General features: G+C 35.1%; 1 protein-coding gene across 1 annotated transcript in view; it reads right to left on the bottom strand.

Moving 5' to 3' along the window:
• The window catches only part of LOC149791019 (uncharacterized), a 68,047-nt gene that overhangs the window by 29,434 nt on the left and 18,163 nt on the right, over positions 1 to 20,450 (bottom strand). Inside the window, exons 5-15 of the mRNA XM_089972892.1 lie at positions 20,062 to 20,173; positions 19,053 to 19,128; positions 15,887 to 15,964; positions 14,842 to 14,993; positions 13,205 to 13,245; positions 12,686 to 12,791; positions 11,929 to 12,120; positions 10,578 to 10,698; positions 7,771 to 7,887; positions 7,384 to 7,435; positions 119 to 256 (exon numbers count right to left, since the gene is read on the bottom strand). Coding sequence (XP_089829018.1) covers positions 119 to 256; positions 7,384 to 7,435; positions 7,771 to 7,887; positions 10,578 to 10,698; positions 11,929 to 12,120; positions 12,686 to 12,791; positions 13,205 to 13,245; positions 14,842 to 14,993; positions 15,887 to 15,964; positions 19,053 to 19,128; positions 20,062 to 20,173 — 1,185 coding nt within the window. The remainder of the gene's footprint in view (positions 1 to 118; positions 257 to 7,383; positions 7,436 to 7,770; positions 7,888 to 10,577; positions 10,699 to 11,928; positions 12,121 to 12,685; positions 12,792 to 13,204; positions 13,246 to 14,841; positions 14,994 to 15,886; positions 15,965 to 19,052; positions 19,129 to 20,061; positions 20,174 to 20,450) is intronic.

Genomic DNA, 20,450 nt, shown 5'->3' with positions numbered 1-20,450 from the left:
TTCTGTTACGTATTCTAAATGCATAAACTCGTAACAGCCCGTGATTGATTTGTATCCTGAGCAGTTTAAATCATTTTGATATGCTTTATAAATCTAAATTTTCACCTTACACACTCACCAGTGGTGCCAGTATTATTACACGACTCACAGCATGAACCTGCATAGTTTTTACAGTAAGTGATGGAATTTGCAACCAGTTGTGTGCATCTTAGTCCATCTGCCACTATCCCAGGATAATTTCCAAATGGACAGGAATCTGCAGCACAATAACAACATAAATAATAATAATAATAATAATAATAATAATAATAATAATAATAATAATAATATAAAAATAATAATAATAATAAAGATAAAAGAGAACATTGATAATAAGTGAATTAATGTTTGGTGGCATTAATATGTCCATCTGTCATGTTTACATTGAAATATTCATCCATTTGAAACACAAAAGTGGCGACGTACTAGGCTCGAAAGGTTGATGGTAACCTGATTGATTGATTGATTACTTTTAACGGCGCATCAGCACTGTAAGGCTATTTAGCGCCAAACAAAATGTTATGTGTATAATCTTTTCAAAATTATAAAACATCTCATATTGACCAGCGATATAAAAAACATAGTTGAAATTAAAACGGCAAGATGGTAGCGGTGCAAAATAAAGCTTCCCGATCAACGGGGATGTAATTATTCTATGTTAATGAAAAATGATGAAAAGGTATTAAAATGGAACGGTATGTAATATATATTGCATAAAACTGCACAAGGTGATCGCATAAAAGTTAGAATTTAGAGTAAATATTTACTGCTTTCAGGAACTCTATAATACGAGTGATGTTTATAGTATCAGAAAGTTCTTTCGTGTCATGCACTATGTAATAACGATCGCGCGTAGGTTGCAGGACAAAACACTCTATCATAAAGTGCTTGACAGTGAATGGTTCATTGCAAGAAACGCACTCTGGTGAGTCTTCACCTTTTAGTATCTGGGAGTGGGTGATGTAAGTATGACCAATTCGGATTCTTGCAATGACTACCTCCTCCCTACGAATGGTTCTGTAGGAAGGAGTCCATTCTCCTAGAGTTGGCTTGATTGCTTGAAGTTTGTTATTTATAGCATCATTCCATGATGCCTGCCACTTCTGACGTAAGGACTTTCTGATACTAGGTTTAAAATCTGTATACGGTATTTTAAAATCAGATGGTTTTAGAGTAAGTGCCATTTTAGCAGCGCGATCAGCTTTTTCGTTACCTTTACCTAGCCAATATGGCTAGGTAACCAACAGTATATTATATCGTGAGAGACACTCATCTCGGTATTTTTGACGAGTATGTTTTTCAATAATGGATTCTCCAGTTTTCTATTGTGTAGTGACTAAAGTACTGATAGTGAGTCGGAGAAGATGATACTGTTCAAAACACGTTTGCTTGCCATATGTTGCAGAACAAGGTCTATTGATCTGATTTCGGCTGAAAAAATTGTTGTTCCATTTGGTAAGCGAACTTGCGTTGTGTGATTTCCACAAGCGAAGTCTGCAGCAGCCTTTTCCTCATCCTTTGATCCGTCGGTATAAATTCTTGTGTAGTTTTTAAATTCGGTGAGGAGTTCTTGATAACAGTTGTGGAAAAGTTTGTCTCAGATTTTCCATCGTGTAGCGTAAAAAGTACTTTTGGTTGTCTAAGTAGCCAGGGTGGTGTTTCGGAGATGGACGTTTTCTGAATTTTAGAAAGATCAATTTTTGTACTGTCAAGGCTGGATGATATTCTAATGCCAAAGGAAGATATGGCGTTTGGTTTATTTTGGTATAAGGTTTTGTATTTGCGTTGAAAGACAGCCGAAAAAGCAGATTTCAGAGGGTTTGATTTTAATTTGAGAGCATACTGTGCAGAAAGCATTTCTCTACGACACGATAACGGTGGTTCATTCGCTTCAGCTAGTAGGTTTTCACAAGGGGATGTTTTAAATGCTCCAGAGCCAGTCGTATTCCCTGATGATGAATTGCGTCAAGCATTTTCAAATATGATATTCTGGCTGAACCATACACAACGCAACCATAGTCCAGTTTGGACCGTATAAACGTTCTATATAAATTGAGTATGACTTTTCTATCAGCACCCCAGTCAGTGTGCGCTGCTACTTTAAGTAGGTCAAGTACTTTTAAGTATTTAGCTTTCAAGTTCCTTAGGTGTGGAATAAAAGTCAGTTTTCTGTCAAAGATAATACCTAACAATATTGTTTCCTCAAGAACTGGGACAGGTGTTCCGTCCAGCGTGAGGTTCAGTTCATCGTGATGTCTTCTAACTGACAGAAATGCATGCGTACTGTTTTGGACTTCGAGAATTTGAAACCGTTTGCACTGGTCCAATTTTGAATCTTGTTTATACTTTGCTGAAGTTGTCTTTCAATTGTATGCATGTGCTTCGATCGATAACATATGAGAAAATCATCAACATTCAGCGAGCAATCCACACCAGTAGTCAAACACTTGGTGATGCTATTAATTTTGATATTGAAAAGTGTCACAGATAAAATAATGCCCTGGAGCACACCCATCTCTTGCTCGTGCAGATCTGAGAGAGTAGAGCCCACTCGTACCTTGAATTCTCTGTCTGAGAGAAAGTTGGATATGAAAGAGGACAGACGGCCTTTTAGTCCTAGATAGTGCAGGTCATTTAGTATCCAGTACTTCCATGTCGTGTCATAGGCCTTTTCTAAATCAAAGAAAACCGCTACTAAGTGTTCTTTCTTGATAAATGCATCGCGAATGAATGTTTCTAGTCTAACCAGATGATCGTTGGTGTTCCGGCCACATCGAAAGCCACTTTGGAAAGGAGATATTAAATTATTAGTTTCCAAGTACCAGACAAGCCGGGAATTGATCATTCGTTCCATTGTTTTGCACACAGAGCTTGTGAGTGCACTTGGTCGATAGCTGTTAGGATCTGCACTATCTTTACCTGGTTTGGGAACTGGTATTACTGTTGCCTCTTTCCAGATTTTAGGTACATTACCAGTAATCCATAAATTATTGAAAATTTCCAGAAGGGCTGTTAATGAAGGTTCTGGGAGGTGTTTCAAAAACTGGTAATGTATTTCGTCAGGCCCAGTGGATGTATCGTCGGCCTTATTCAGAGATTCCTTCAGCTCAAACAGTGTAAACGGTTGATTATAACTTTCTGAGTTATTCGATGTGAATTTCAACCGTGTCTTTTCTTTGTGAGTTTTTAATCTTCTGAAGGGTTCTGAATAATTAGACGATGAGGAATTTTGTGAGAAGCTATCAGCAAGTATATTAACAATGTCATGTTTGGAATTGATATTCTTGTTGTTTACTTTGAGATGTCGACAGGAATTGTATTTCCTATTTCCATTTATTTTGCGGATCGTGTCCCAAACTTTCTTTATAGAGGAACGAGAGTTTAGAGTTGAAACATATTTTTTCCATGATGCTCTTTTACTTTCTTTAATCGTGCGGCGGACTTTGGCCCGAACAATACGGTACTTAGTTAAATTTTCGGGCGTTGGACGATTACTAAAATTTTTCAGTGCTTCTCTGCGTTGTCTAATGGAGTCTTTACATTTTTTTGTGAACCACGGTTTTGAGGTTCTTTTACTGTTTGGTGAGGCCTTGGGAATGGATTCTTCTGCAATGTCGATTAAAACAGAAGTAAAATATTGAAAAGGGTTATTGTCGTTTAAAACAGGATCCATGGTAAGTCTAGTTGTACAAAGTGTTTCAAATTTGGCTCATTCGGCCTTCTTTAAATTCCAATGTGGAACTGCTTTGTCAATTGTAACGCTGGTATTGTTAAAAGAGATTGGAAAGTGATCACTGTTGTGACGGTCATCAGCGAAATTCCATTCAAAGTCCAAAAGCATCGATGGGGAACAAATTGTCAAATTGATACATGTGTATGTACCCGTTCCTCGGTGTAAATATGTCGGTGATTTGGTATTATATAGACACAAATCGTGTCTGGAAATAAAGTCTTCTATTTTGTGACGTCTGTCACTTATGTGATTTGAACCCCATAAAATGTTATGGGCATTAAAATCCCCGAGTAAAACAAAGGGTGCAGAGAGTTGTTGAACAAGGTTGTCTAATTCGTTTGATACTAGGCTGGTGTTTGGTGGTATGTAGATAGAACAAAAGGTAATCACCCGATGTAGAGTGACGCTCACAGCAATGGCTTGTAAATTTGTGTTTAAAGGGATGACGCTATGAGGGGCTCTGTTGTTCACAATAACAGAGACTCCTCCTGAGGCCCTGTCAACATTATGAGAGTAGTTGTTAAACAGGGAGTAGTGTTTAAGTGTGATGTTATCCGTATCTTTCAGAAATGTTTCCTGAAGATAAAGTACCTGCAGGATCATGTTCGTTTGAAAGCAAAAGAATATCATGGCAGTTGGCTTTAAGTCCTCTTCAGTTCCATTGTATGGTGGTGTTCTTCATTACAAGTTTATTTTGAAGATTCTGGAGCTAGGTTAGACCTTTCGCGGAGGCAATCTGTTTCGTTATTTATCTGGAGGAAGTACGGGGGTATATATTTTGTTGTTAGGTCTGAAGCCACCTTGTGGATATGGAGCAGATTCTTCTGCATCCATATCCTCAAAGTCTCCAAACCTATTGTGCAATTTTATTGGGTCATCAGACCCTTTTTTCTGCCTATTTGTTGTCGACTTTTTTTTACTGTTTGGTGATCTTGGTGGTGGAGTATTGTTGAATGTTGTTTGCGTCGATGTTGAGTTTTTCTGCGGTTTGTAATGCGGAATGTTCGAGTCGGAAGGGGATTCAGGTGGGTCTGTTTGGATTTGGACGTCTTTCGTTGCTTTTTGGTTGCTCTTCACTATAGTTGAGAAGGATGGGCCGGGGAGTGATGTTCTAGCTTGTACAAGCTTCCTGTCCTCTGGATACGGGAAGTTGGATGTGTATTTAACCCTCTGGATTTCCTTCTCCTGTTTCCATGTATCGCAATCTTTTGAATTTGCATGGTGTTCCTTTCCGCAGTTGACACAATGCGGAGTGGCTTTGCACTCGGATTCCCGATGAGAAGGGTCTCCACAGCGTCCACATATTTGGTTTCTGGAACAGCGGTCTTCATGATGACCGTAGTTTTGAGATTTGTAGCATCGCAGGGGATTTGGTATGTATATCTCAACCTTGACTTGTAGGAACCCAACTTTGACAACTTTAGATACCGTTGGTTTGTTGAAGGTGAGTATAATGATGTTGGTGTCCTGCAGATTGTTGTTTCGTTTGATACGAATCCTACAAAACTGCAGTGACACCTTCACATTTCATCCCCTCGACAATTTCTCGACTCCAGCCAAGTCACGCCAACGAATGATGCCTTCTGATGTATTTAGAGATATGTGTGCGAAACAAGTTACTGGGATGTCATGAAATATCTTAATGTTCTCAGTATGTGCTTTACGTTCGCACTCCACAAGCAGACCACCTGAGTTGATCTTTTTAATGCTTTTTGGTTTGCCGACTAATCCAAGTATAGTCTTTTCGATTATAAATGGCGATAGTGAGGCTAGGGATTTGGTTTCATCTTTTGATTGGATGACCATGAAGCGAGGAAAGGATTCCATACTACATGGTTCATCATCTGAGTCAGTTCCCGTTTTGGTACGCTTATTTTGATGTTTTTGATTTTCCATCTTGGCTTAATTAAAATTCAGCACCCGTGCTCCCAACCCACAAAGGAGCCCAACAAGGGGACACTTTTCAAGTGCCAGGGATACACAGATGCCATACTCAGTTGATAAAATTACCTTTGATTGACCCTGAAGTCGCCAATTTCTAAGGTCGGTAAAATTACCCCCCGATTGACCCGTTAAGCCACCGCCTTCTAGGAAGCCTTCTAAGACTTGGGAAAGGGAAAGATAAAGGAATAGAATATAGGGGCAACGGTGGTATCAAGAGAGATACAAGGAGAAAGATAAAGAAGGTGAGAGAGTAAATCAAGACTTCCTAGGGCTGGGCGTGACCAGCCGATTTGTCGGAACCGGGCCCATCCCGACCACCCGTCTAAGAGAAGTAGAGGACAAAGTAGTGTATTGCATGGAAAGCCTCTGCTCAACTACCAGGAGCCTTTCCTCCCCCGACACGGGACGCAACCCACGGCAAACAGGTTGCCTCTACTTAGTCGCCTTTTACGACACGTAGCGAGGCACGTCGGGTCAATTCTACAACCCCGGACCCGCAGGGGAAGATGGTAGCCTCGTCCTTTGAACACAAATTATAAATTGCGACTGAATGACCACCGCACTTAATGTAAGCAAACATTCCTCCCGCCCAAGATATTAACATGGATTTTAATAAATGTTCGGAGTCCCTGACAAAGCATATAACATTGCAGAATCTGGCCAAGTGGTAACATCCGCTCGCCTTTTCCGTTTACTGCCATATCACCTATGAACGCGTGGGTTCGAATATCAAGCTAAGACAACGAGGTCATGTCTGAGAACTTGCCAGTAACTTCCCATGGGTCGGTGATTCTTGCTGGGTTTTCCCTGTTCCTTTCTCTACCAGTTTTACTGGCAGTCATATATACAGCATATCTTGCGCTGGGAAATTGAGTCAAACCCACAAACAACATGAGTATCTGGCCTGTCAGCTGTGTTATAACGACATAGCGTTCTCTTTACACAGATAAGACAAGAACTCGTAGCATATGTGGAATCATATTAAAATCATATCTCCACTGTCCAACCTAAAATTCTGGCAGCGGCCACTTATGGATCGTGTTCTGGTGACTTTAGAACAGCCAGAAGAATTACAGCGTTCATGAATACAAAAGTGGCTCAGATCACGTGACGTACATTGATGCTCTTCATTCATAATGATCAGTCTCCTAAACGCGAAGATTTAAACTTCATCTGATTGGCTGATAAAATTGTTGGTTATGGTAATAGCATTGGTCGCCAGAAGAAAGACCCCAAAACTGTCAGCGTAGATCTGACTTTAGTCAGATAGAGCATATCTGGTCCCTACACAATATATACTATTGCTGTCTCTAGCCTGTGTACAACGTCGTCATGACACTTGCGTGTGAACATTATAATATTCTGGCGTTCTCCTTTAATACAGGAACAGCAAGCATGACATATAAAATCTTAGGCTATATGACAATTCATTTCCAAAGGTATAGCTGAATAAGGCAACTCCTATCAAACATACTTGACTTTCAAAGATACAAATGCTGCATCTTAACTATATTAGCTTAGCTTTAAAAACCATAACATTCAGAATTATTAATATTATCCCTAAGTGCCAGTTTCATATTCAATTATGATTAATCATATTTAATTCTAGAAACATAAAAACATGAATTTGACAAAAATTGATACCTAAGTTGTCATTGTCAACCTACCATCCACGGAGGGAGCTTCGGCTGAAGCCACACATTCTCCACCTACACACCACTGTAAGGTAAACAATATTTTATTAAGAAATTCGAGTGACCTCAAATCACATGCATTCCACACTAACGGCAACGAAAATATTTGTATCATTTTAATTGTTGCTTTCATACCTTGAGAAAGTTTCATCTATTTATATCAAAATGTGGAACATATTTTTATAGAACTTTCAACTTGTTTGTGTCTCTAAATGTATGTATTATTCGCCGAAAATGTATTTCCAAAATATAAAACGCTAATGCATGTAAAACTACCTGAAAACAATACTGTACAAATATGCAAACACCCCTAATGCAGTATGGACACAGAGAGAAACAAACATTCAAAGAAGATCGTACCTTCCTATCACCACAAGTGGTCCTCTCTGCAGCAATACTTCGAGCACACTTTTCGATTCCTGAAATCGTGCAGTAAAATGCTGCACATACGTTAGTGTAATTTGCATTGTAAATACCCTGCAATAATAATACAAGTGACAGTAATAATAAAAATGATAATAATAATAACAATAATAACAATGATAATAATGATAATAATACTAACATATAAATTAATATTAAAACAATCAAAACCAGAACTAACATTTCCTTAACATATAATTGCTTTTCAAAGTTGTTTTCTGCTGAAAACAAGTATTTATTGTAGTGACATTATTATTATAATTATTATTATCATTATTATTACCTAAATATTTAAAAATAGTACCAAACTTTCCTCCCAATAGGGGCCCTAGGGTTGGAGAGTAATCTAAACGCTCTCTTTACCGAGGAATCCCATCTCACCTCTGTCCACGTGGGTTCGAATTTTGTGCTCGGCCAAAGTGGGCATGTGAGAAAGCTTGCGAGTACGTAACCTTGCGTCAAATGGTCCTTACAGATTTTCTACGGAGATATTCCTCCATGAACGATCCTGGCCACTGTGCACAGCCAGTCTATCATGTACGGAAAAAAGGCGATAAACGCACAACAACAAAATCTCAGAATAGGATAATTTCCCATACTTGTTATTCGTTGACAAGAGATCACATTTTGTAGTGACGTTATTATTATTATTATTATTATTAGTAGTAGTAGTAGTAGTAGTAATAGTATTTATAACAGCATTATTACTATTATCATTGTCATATATGAAAAGCTCTTGCAGTGTCTATCTGCCCACAACGACCATCAATTTCTTCCATTTATTTCGAAAATATCTGTATTAAATGCCTGCATCTAGCGACTGGCCACTGAACGCTGACCATGATGTAATGCATGTATTGACTGATGATTAAAATGTGTTGAATGTCGGCAGCATAATGTATCACGCTCTCATTAACAGACACAATCTACATTTGCAGGTTTATGGATTATAAAGTGGTGTGATGTGCTCTAATGAATGTCGTAAGAGAAAACTAGTGGAGGGAGGAGCCGGGTGGCTCACTTGTTAACGTGATGACACAGCACTGTAAGTGTCTGCGTGTTCCAATCGCATCATGATCAACCAGTGTCGGCTAGCGTCTTTGTGATCTTGGGCAAGACACTTAGCTCCAATAATGGCTGTACATAACTTAATTGTGTTGTTGTGTATAAAAACGCCTATGCTACACGAAAAACATGGCATATACTCTAGAGCATGTTGTCTCTGTTTCTTATTTACTTTCAGCCAGTTTCATACGACATTTTGTGAGCCTTCCTGCCAAGTACATTAAACATGGAATTATGGGTAGTCCTGTGAGTGAGAGAAATAGGTAAAACATGATAGGGTATTGCTTTTAGGTAAATACATATAATGCTGATTATTATATCTTATCTTGGTAATTTGAAAGTTATATCCAGATAAATTCCTGGTACAATTTCTAGCTCGTACACAAGTAGTTCGTATACAATTCGAACATGCAAAGAGAGACGATGTATTTAATTTCAGTGTAAATATCGATGGTATGTAGTATGTCAACACTGTTTTTACATTCATCTGGAATCTTATTTATTTCTTATTGCTTGATATTTCGCAGGTTCCTTCAGACACGTGGATTCACCAACAGTATACCAACTGATCTAATCACAAACTGTAATACAAATTTAGGTCATGGTGTCTAATTAATAACACAATAAGAGTGCCAGGTAATATGAATTCTTTAATATTAGAGGACATTCACTTTTTTTCTGAATGCATACCACGTGCATTGCATTCCTTGATTGCATCATCCAGTTGAAGATCGTAATGATGACGATGATCATAATATTATGATGACATTCATATTATTATGATGATGACATTCATATTATTATTATGATGACATTCATATTATTATTATGATGACATTCATATTATTATGATGATGACATTCATAGTATTATTATGATGACATTCATATTATTATTATGATGACATTCATATTATTATTATGATGACATTCATATTATTATTATGATGGTGACATTCATATTATTATTATGATGACATTCATATTATTATTATGATGACATTCATATTATTATTATGATGGTGACATTCATATTATTATTATGATGACATTCATATTATTATTATGATGACATTCATATTATTATTATGATGACATTCATATTATTATGATGACATTCATATTATTATTATGATGATGACATTCATATTATTATTATGATGACATTCATATTATTATTATTATTACATTCATATTATTATTATGATGACATTCATATTATTATTATTATTACATTCATATTATTATTATGATGATGACATTCATATTATTATTATGATGACATTCATATTATTATTATGATGACATTCATATTATTATTATTATTATGACATTCATAGTATTATTATGATGATGACATTCATATTATTATTATGATGATGACATTCATAGTATTATTATGATGGTGACATTCATATTATTATTATGATGACATTCATATTATTATTATTATTACATTCATATTATTATTATGATGACATTCATATTATTAATAATCAAGCTGGCAACGAAGAGAGGAGAATGATGATTATAATAATGATTCCACTACGACAACTACAACAACTTAATTTTAACGAGAGTGTTGACACGTGGTGTTTGTTTCAAAGGCTGGTCTTAGACTTTCATCAAATTAAGCTATTTCAATATGAATAATTGCTTTAAGATGATTAAGCTACATACTCTGCATAAAAAAGAGTCATTGCCCCATATGTACTGACATTGTGAGTCCGGTGGGTAAACCTGACCAGGAAAGAGGGTTGTATAGTTGTATCCCTTGCTCAAGATCGACATGCAATTATTTCTGCAAAAAAAATATATTCATAGAAAATATTATGCTTATTTCCTTTATTGAAATCATTCCAAGACTAGGTGAAGAAATTATCTCGTTCGCAAATCTTGATCTTTGATACGATAAACATAATTCATTAACGTTCATGAATTAAATGCGACATACTATTCAATGTGGGAATTACAAATTTAAATATAAAACATACACCGATTCTAAATAACTGAACCACCCAATTGTTTAATATTTTCTCTAATCCATGAGGCTGATGTACTTAAATCTGAAATATACAGCAAAAGACATGGGTTTTGCTGCTACTACTACTATTACTGATTATTATTATTATTATTATTATTATTATTATTATTAGAACAATAAGAGTACGGCGCCGATGACCTAAGTGGTTAGAGCGTCCGCCTCGGATGCGGGAGTTCGCGAGTTCGAACCCCAGCCGAGACATACCAAAGACTTATTATAAAAATGATACTAGCAGCTAGCTCGCCTGACGGTCAGCATTAACAGGCTAGTGTTAGGACTGGTCGGCCTGGTATCAGGATAATGTGATTGGGTGGGACATGATACATGTCTGCGGCATGATGCCCCAGTGCTAGACATCACTATAAACTGTCACACTGCAGACATGGTAGTGATATGACTGGAAAATTATTAAAGCTATATTAAAAATCCAAATCTCTCTCTCTCTCTCTCTCTCTCTCACACACACACACACACACACACACACACACACACTAACAATAAGAAGAAGAAGAAGAATCAAACTGTATTCGAATGTAACATATCCCAAACATTTTACAGGAACGAAAGCTTCATCTTACTTTTTTTTAAAACATTTTACATTTCTGTTCAGACCCCTATTTAGAATAAATAAAAATGTATATGTATGTACTTACCAGCTATCGTCCATAAAACAATAGTGGTTTTGGAAGCATAGATTTATGTTCTTGTTCAGTTGAAAACAAAGTTTGCCTAGGTCATGATATATTGGTTCAATAATATCTGAAAGCAGCCAAAGTAATAGCTTTGCCTCTATAATTGTTATGGAACATAACTTTTTAATTTGATAAAATGTTTATATATATATTTATATATATATATATATATATATATATATATATATATATATATATATATATATATATATATATATATATATATATATATGTAGAGAGAGAGACAGACAGACAGACAGACAGACAGACACAGAGAGAGAGAGAGAGAGGTCACCCGGGTAGTGAGTTGATGTATGCATGGAAGTAGAAAATGGAACAATTAGAGAACTTCCACAAGTTTTTATTGTACTGGAATCCAGAGGTTCCTAAATCATGCACTGTAAACGAGTCTGCCATTATATACGACATGTTGGAAGGACATGAATTTCCCGTGCCGTCCATAGTCCCATCATTCCTGGCTCCGAGACTGAATAAAATTGAAAATTGGTAAGAACATTTCATTATCAGGAAAGACTATTTGAAATTGATAAAGATACTAACTAACATCATGTATCTGTGTTAAAACCAAAACGATAGCTAACTAATTTACCAAGACATGAACTGAAGTAGAAAAATATCATTAAAGTTATATATATATATATATATATATATATATATATATATATATATATATATATATATATATATATATATTTATATATACATAATTTAATGAACAGTCTACTAATCGAATCCAGAGTGAAAGCTTTCAGATGCGGAATTTTAAATTTTACCTTTTCCCATTTATAATATTTGATCGCCATTAAGCCAAGATACTGTTAGGCGGTGATATCTCTTAGATTGCAGGTATCTGGCAATATTTGATTGAATACTACCAATACCAGCTGATTTGCCAGGGATTTTTATTCTCACTGCCGTAAGTCTTCCGTCGACCACCGGTAATATCAGCCCACCCACCACACAACTAGTCGGTAAATCAATCAATCAATCGAAAATCAAAATAAGTAAAAAGCCAAGACGAGAATATTTACCTAGACCCCAATTCATGTGCAGCTACTATTATCATTGTGGCATCAAAGTGGTCTTCTACTATAGACTGACTATATGCTGTGCAGGTTGAATTCATGTATGTCATACCTGAAAGTGTCAGTAAGTAATAAAAGAAACCAAGTAGAACATGTATGTATGTATGTATGTATGTGTGTGTGTACACACGTACGAACGCACGAACGTATGTATGTATGTATGTATGTATGTATGTATGTATGTATGTATGTATGTAAGCATGAAAGTAGGTAGGTAGTTAAGCATGTTTATGTTGACATTGAGTACCATCTATTAATTTGGTTTACTGTATTTTTCTCTGCATATTAACTATCGCATCTTTAGGTCTCTGGTTTACATAGCGTATACTTCTGAAGAAAGAGTTTCCAATTCACAAAAGCTTTAGATGAAGTATTTAAAAATCTTCTATATGAAAGAGTCAGTCTACGCTATGTGTTAATGAAATTTGACTTTTCTGACAGAAAAGAGAAGGAAACTGAACGTACCAACCAAATTATTATTTCCATCAACGCCCAGCAAATCGTACCTGTAATAATAATAATAATAATAATAATGACAATAATAATAATAATAATTATAATAATAAAGAAAACAAAGATTATTCTTAAAGAGATTTAATAATGTACCAGTATGACGTTTTTAGGGATTTTAACTTTTTTCAGATTAATCGTTGAGTTTACTTTTATAAAACTTGCTTTATATCGGAGTAAACTTTTCACTTTGTACCAAACAGTCTATCTACCTAATGATTTATATAAGTGTGCCTTTATCATTACATAACATAGATTGTGCTGACGTGCCGTTACCACCCACTCTACTTCTCTCTCCCTTTATATATATATATATATATATATATATATATATATATATATATATATATATATATATATATATATATATATATATATATACTTCTTTACTAGGAGCCTCAAAAGAAGCAATGAAATGGTCAGTATCCAACATCTACTACTGTGTCGATGTCTTTTCCTTGTTAATTAAATGAATAATTCCGTCTACTAAAGCTTTTAGCAAACCTTGACAAAATTTCATCAAGACCTCTTTCCTCTTTGTTTAATTTACTTGTGGATTCCCTTATAAAAAAAAGTACGCAAACACTACATCATGCATTCCTTGTCCACTCGAAAACTTACAGAAGTTCTGTAAATTTAACCTTCAACGTGATATTTACTGGCAATGACAGATACCATCGATTAAGGCACCCTGTTAAATTAAAATATATTTTCCCCTCACACAATAGTTAAATGTCTGAGAACCTAAACGAAAAACTCTTAAAATACGTTTCAGTTAATAATACATTATTAATACTGATCATGTCTGAGGTTTGAAAAATAGAAACCGAAAAATGGCATATTTGTACTGGTTATATAAACAGTTTTAACGTGTATAGAAATAAAAACTTTAATAACCATACCAGGCTAAAAAAAATTATATTCGCATAGATGATTAGAAAGACACGTATTCAATAAAACCTTAATAAGGTAATTCACAAGTAAAATAAAAAATATAAAATAAATAATCACAAATGTTCACCAAGCATTTGCACAATCTTTTGGATTCTAAAAGGTATTAGATTATAACAGCAGAAAGAAATTATTTTCGCTACAAGTTTTCCAGATTATTATATTTAACCAAATATCAACAAAACGGTACACTTGGTTATAGGTCAATAGAGCACATATTTACCTGCTTCTCAACTTTTCAACAATCCTATGTATCAGCATATACGTACACGGTATAATGATTTAAAAAACAAGATTTTATCATATCTAGGCATTAACATATCTAGGTTGATAGCTCTACTAACGCTGTGCACAACGTAAGATGGTCATGTTTCAGGGGTTATATCTACTCTAGTTGTACACAGTATAACATGGTCATGTCTCAGGACTTAGATCAGCTTACGCTGTAAACAACAAGACATGGTCATGTCTCGGTGTGTTAGATTTCCTTATGCCGTAAACAACATGGCACGTTTATGTCACGGGGTGTTTGATTTACTTGCGCTGTAAACAACATGGCATGGTCATGTCTCCGGGTGTTAGTTTTACTTACGCTGTTAACAACATGGCACGGTTATGTCAAGGGAGCTAGGTCTACTTACGCTGTAAACAACATGGCATGGTCATGAAGAGTTAGATTAGTCCTAATATTTATCCAGGTTTTGAAGTCAGCCAAGGCAGCTGAAGCGTTGACTTGATATATAGAGCCGGAAAGGACTCTCCTTCTTTCCGTCCAGAAAGCGTCTGATTGCGTCTACATATTTGTAATGGAAAGAGACAATAAAATATGATGTTAATGAAGCACAGTTAACATTGACGTTATAAAGGAAAACTTAATGTATAGCACAAATTAAGAAGTAAATAAAATTCAACTTTATTATCGAAAGATGTATCCTCCAATTTTGATTGTATTAGATATTTCTTAAATGCATCGGATTGTGTTGGGTAGAGCATATTGGCATCAATTATAGCGATTCGTATGGGATTAGACAATCTCATTCTAAATGTCAGAATTTAGTAACGATGCTTCATCTGGTTCGATTCAATACATTATTATCTTCAGGTTGGGTTTTCATATCCCTCAACCGCCGCATATAGTGAACTGTTTTAGCTCATGTCTAAATATAAAAGAATGTTGAAAAATAGAAAATGACGGATCATTGCAGGGATACAAATGCGATACATTTCCTGGAAGTTATGTGGAAAGAAAGAGTGAACAAGGTTACCTTTGCAATAACGAATTTGTTGTAATCGATGATTAAAGATACGAAGCCGGCCAAATCTGTCTTTTTTTACAATAAATCCTCTAGAAAACTTGCAGACGTTTATGACGTCATAAGCAACATGGCATCATCCTTAGTTTTCTATAATGAATTCATGTGGATAAGCTTTGCTCTCGTGGATATACAGAACTGAGAGAATAAGCTGTATACATTTCTCTTATTTCCCATTTTACTCTATACGAAAAGGCGCAGTGCAAAGGTGTCTGTAATTTTTATGTATATAGTAATTTATCAACAGCTGTGTTTACCTTAAGCAATATATCAGAGACGAATGCATGTGCAGATCAAATAATTGAATGATAGAAGGACAGCAGAAAGACGGATATACAGTCAAGCAGAAACTTCGTTAGAGAGAGACATATACCTCAGCAATGTAAAGTCCAGCAAAGAGAATCGATAGTGATAAACCTGATCCAATGATGCTCCTGAAACGAAGGTCGATCTGAAATAGAAATGCAAAAGTGGCTTTCGAAGCTCCGATGATTAATGTATTCAAACAGCTTTTACAGTGTGTGAGACGCCAAAGGAATTGCAAGTAGTTTGATTTCTTGTTGGGTCTCCTGAACTTGAATGTATCTTTATTCGCCCAATATTCGCTATGCACATTTTCGTCAGGAGGGAAAAAAAACAATACTTTTCTTTTTTGCACGCGTACCCACGTCTGCGCTTGAGCTAACAATTATCAGAGTCGCTCAAGGTGTCAGATGACGATTGATGTTTGGAAATCAAAACATTTGTGGTTGTCCTCCAAGCTGCAATTTAGTGTATTCGTCTGATGCTAGTGAAGGGAATTTTAATTGTTAAGAGCATACCTATGGTTATGAAGATTTAATTAATTTATATACTGATTAAATGATTGAGACTTGATTTATGCAAATACATGTTTGGTATCTAGGCAACGAAGTAATATGTTGGAGAGAAAGGCAATTACGTAAACAAACGCTGACTGATAATAATGCACGGTAAAGTAGAAAGAGAACAAGCTTCGGAACGGAATTTTCCATGCTGCAAATCATTTCAAGTGAAACAGATATTCACAGAGGTCATATTTTCATGAATTACTTGAGCATTTTGTAACACATTTACAATAAAATTTAAGTGTCTACCTAACATATTATAGTGCTTTACAGACGACAATATTACGATGGCAAAACTGTCAAAGCAAATAAGATTATCCAACTTTTATATCAACTAGTATAGTAAGTACTGTCTAATTTTATCCGTTCTGCTTTAAAATATTGTGCATACCACCAGAAGAAGAAATTGTTTCATTACTGTATTTTCACATATAAAAACAATATTCTAACGATGTTACATGTGAAAATGCAAGCTATCCCATCATGCACATGTACGCTTAAGTATGTGCTTTTAGAGGTCATAAATGCAACAATAAACACTCGCGTTCTATGAACTAAAGTATTATGACACTATCATCTTAAAAAAGATAATATAAAACAGCGAGAAGCAATAAGCTTTGTCAGATTCAATAATAATATATTTCCCTAGAATACAAAAGTTAAAGTGTAAAAAAAGACACGGTATTTCGAATTAAATCCCAAATAATCCTATAATTACAAACACACGTCCTAGTGATTAAATTTCTAATAATAACATTAGTGGAAACCCAAAGTTAAATCCAACGCTGGAAGTGTTGAAATACATGTGTTGCCTTTGTAGTGGCGATAAGCCAACTGTCTTTGCTTGGATCACAATAATACAATCCAAGAATATATCATTATTTGAAATTTCAGGATCTATCCAGTCTTTATTTCCAAGAAATTTTTGTTAGCACTTTGTATTTCCAGTGAAATATCACTTGATTAAACAATTTGAATAAATACCTCACAGCCGAAATTATTTACTGGACACAACAATAATTCAAATGATTCTCCTCAAATATTACAGCACTTATAATTAATGTCTAGAAGAAAACAAAGATTATGTAGTCCTTTGTCTGATCCCAGGTTACAAAGAGGATTTTCTATATAAAACAAAAACTATTATCTAATGGCAACTTTCCTTCCAGAAGGCTCCATATGTTTCCAAGATAAAATGTTAGTTATAATCAAAAGCCTATTTCTAAAATTATAATATTAAATATTGTATATAACAGGTAGACCCGGCATTTTATGTGAAATTTCCAACGTTCTAGATTCCGATTGAGATAAATATATTTACTTCAAAACCAAAATCAATTATTCAGGTCAGGTAGAAAATGAACTTGATTTTGAACAAGGTCAGTTGCAACATTAAATTATCGATAGCATATAATGAAAATAACAAAACTGAAGAAAACAAACTAACAAACAAACAATGCAAATTAAATATGCATAACAAAAACAATAAATGGAAAACATATTAACTTTTTCAAATGGAGATAAGTTGTTGGTGTAGATATCTGACTCGACAATGTTCGCTTGTGTAGAAAGTCAGGAATGAGGTTCTGCCTTTTGTTAAAACTGTTTATATCCTGTTGGGCTGTATAGTTCAATTCGACAAGCTGTTTTCGTATAATGTAAATTAGGTTCCAGAACGTTAAAAAAAGAAAAGTTGTAAAAATACTATTTAGAAACTGCCATTCTTTTAAATCGCTTTTATTTTATTGAGCAGCCTACGAATACGATTCAGATTAAGAAATTACGAATGAGCAGTGGGGGCGAGGGAAGAGGAGGGGGAGTCAGGAGCATGTTTCGTATAGATTAAAAAGATGTTTGATCTCCTGTGTAAATCGGAAAATACTTGATTTATTTATTTCATTACGTTGTATCACACAATAAAAATATGTGTTGTATTAACATAAGAAAATAAGATATTCTCTATTTGTATCGAAATACTTTACAGTGGTTATGGTGGTTTCACGCAATTCCATAGCTTCAAACAGTTTTCTCTTCTCAGGTATATTTTATCCTAATTCTGTCAAGATTAAATAATGAGGAGTCAGATGCAATTAATATCCCTTCCGTAGAAAGAATATGAGACAACATTTTGTTTCCACCACCACCCAAAGAAAAGCTAATAACAAATGGCTAGATTGCAAATCGGTGATTGTATAATATTATTGGCATGCAAAGTGTACCAATATTTTTGTAACTTTGTTGATTCCTTTGAAGCACTGATACATCTAGACACCAATTTACGTGACTCTATGAAAAATAATGTCTGCAGAAATGGATTAAACCCAAATAGTAATATACTAAAACAGCTTGATGAGAAGTCTAACACAAATCATTGATCCATGAAAATGGTCATGGTGACAACAGACTCGTCGGTGGCCGTTGCATTTGTCAGGACGCAATTAGACACACTGCTATAAGACTTTGTAGTCAACCGTTCCTGAGTAAACATATTCAATATCCAAAGCCACTGGTATGTGAGTATAGTACAAAATAACCAAACATTTATTCTAAATGGTAATTTATACGACCTTATATGCAATAGTGTCGGTGAAAATGACACAAGCGGACCCTTAGTATGGACGCAATATCGGACGGATGAGTATATCAGCTGAATTATCTTGGAACCATACTTACACCATTCACAACAAACGCATAGAACTGTCTCAGCAATTTTTGAGCCTCTGCACTTGTTGGAGATCTTGCCAACCAACTGCAATTTTGAAATACATAACTCTCAAGCTTTTGGGATAGATAGATTTATAAATAATTATGAATATTCGTGAATAACTATTTACCTATCCATCCATTTTGGTTCAAGTCTTTAAACTATTGGAGAGAGACCGGCCGATAGAAAAGCAGGCATAACTAGAGAGAGAAAGGACAACAAATTGAAAGAAAGTCGATAACTTTTATTATGACTAGTATGTAAATTCACTACACTGAACTGTGCACTGGTATTTGTGGATCTACAGCGTGCAATTCTTGCAAAATATAGAAAGGGGAAGCAATACAAGAATTAACTGTATAACCATTGGAATACGTCATACTAATAATAACGTTAAACCAAACCACATGTGTTATATATGTTCCAAGAATGGTAGGAAAGCTTGCATATGATACAGATCGAACTGGGAGCTGATGTGTATGCCCAATTATATTACTAATCCCTAAACATGACTGGTATGAAATGATAAAACCCTTATTTATTACTATCAGAAATCACGGTACATAGCACAGATTATTCATGGCACAGTTTGCATAAAGAGGTTCTACAATCCAATTTTTCATTATTAAACCGCTCTTTTCAAGACCATCCGATATAGGTACGTCAATAGAAAGCATAATATGAACATTATTTAGCGTATCTGTTCTCTATGCAATAAACATGTTATGTGAGTCCAATGAACTAACCTTATTTTAGTAAATGTAGACACGTAGGTGCCGCAGAAGGTCGTGTCTTAGATATCATTTTGTTATTTTCAAAATTAAATGCTTGAAAAAAACTTTTAACTTGTATTCACAAGCCGACGCTGAAGATGACGACGGACATTAAGTTCAGCATGTCTCGTATTTGTCTCTATAAAAGGCAAAATACTATACAGGAATATGCTTGTTTTTAAAGGCATATGACTGATGAACTTACAACTCATATACGGAGTAGTCTGCCACCATCAACAGTTCAATTTGATATGCAGAATTAGCACGTTTAACACGTGCTCTGTGGTCAGTAATCGCCTGCTTTTTAGGGGGCAAACCTGCGGTTTATGGAGAAAAGAAATGACAATAAACTGTACCAAGGATGATTGATTTGTTTAAACAGTCACAGAGTTGAATAAACAGTAAATTAATCTAATCTATCACTACCTTTACTGTCGCACCAGAAAATGAAAGGTAATAATTATTTATCTATAAAAAGTTAAGCACGACAAATTAGAGAAATTAATGAGGTACGTTAATATCTATCAAAGCTCATGTTGCATAATAATTATAACGTTTTAAAGTTACTATCAATGTAGGGAAAATAAACAAAAC

This window comes from Sinohyriopsis cumingii, chromosome 10, assembly GCF_028554795.1.
Source record: "Sinohyriopsis cumingii isolate HCF-2022 chromosome 10, ASM2855479v2, whole genome shotgun sequence".
Lineage (NCBI taxonomy): Eukaryota > Metazoa > Mollusca > Bivalvia > Unionida > Unionidae > Sinohyriopsis > Sinohyriopsis cumingii.
The sequence above is the reverse complement of the archived record's forward strand: the minus strand, read 5'-3'. Positions and strand labels throughout refer to the sequence as shown.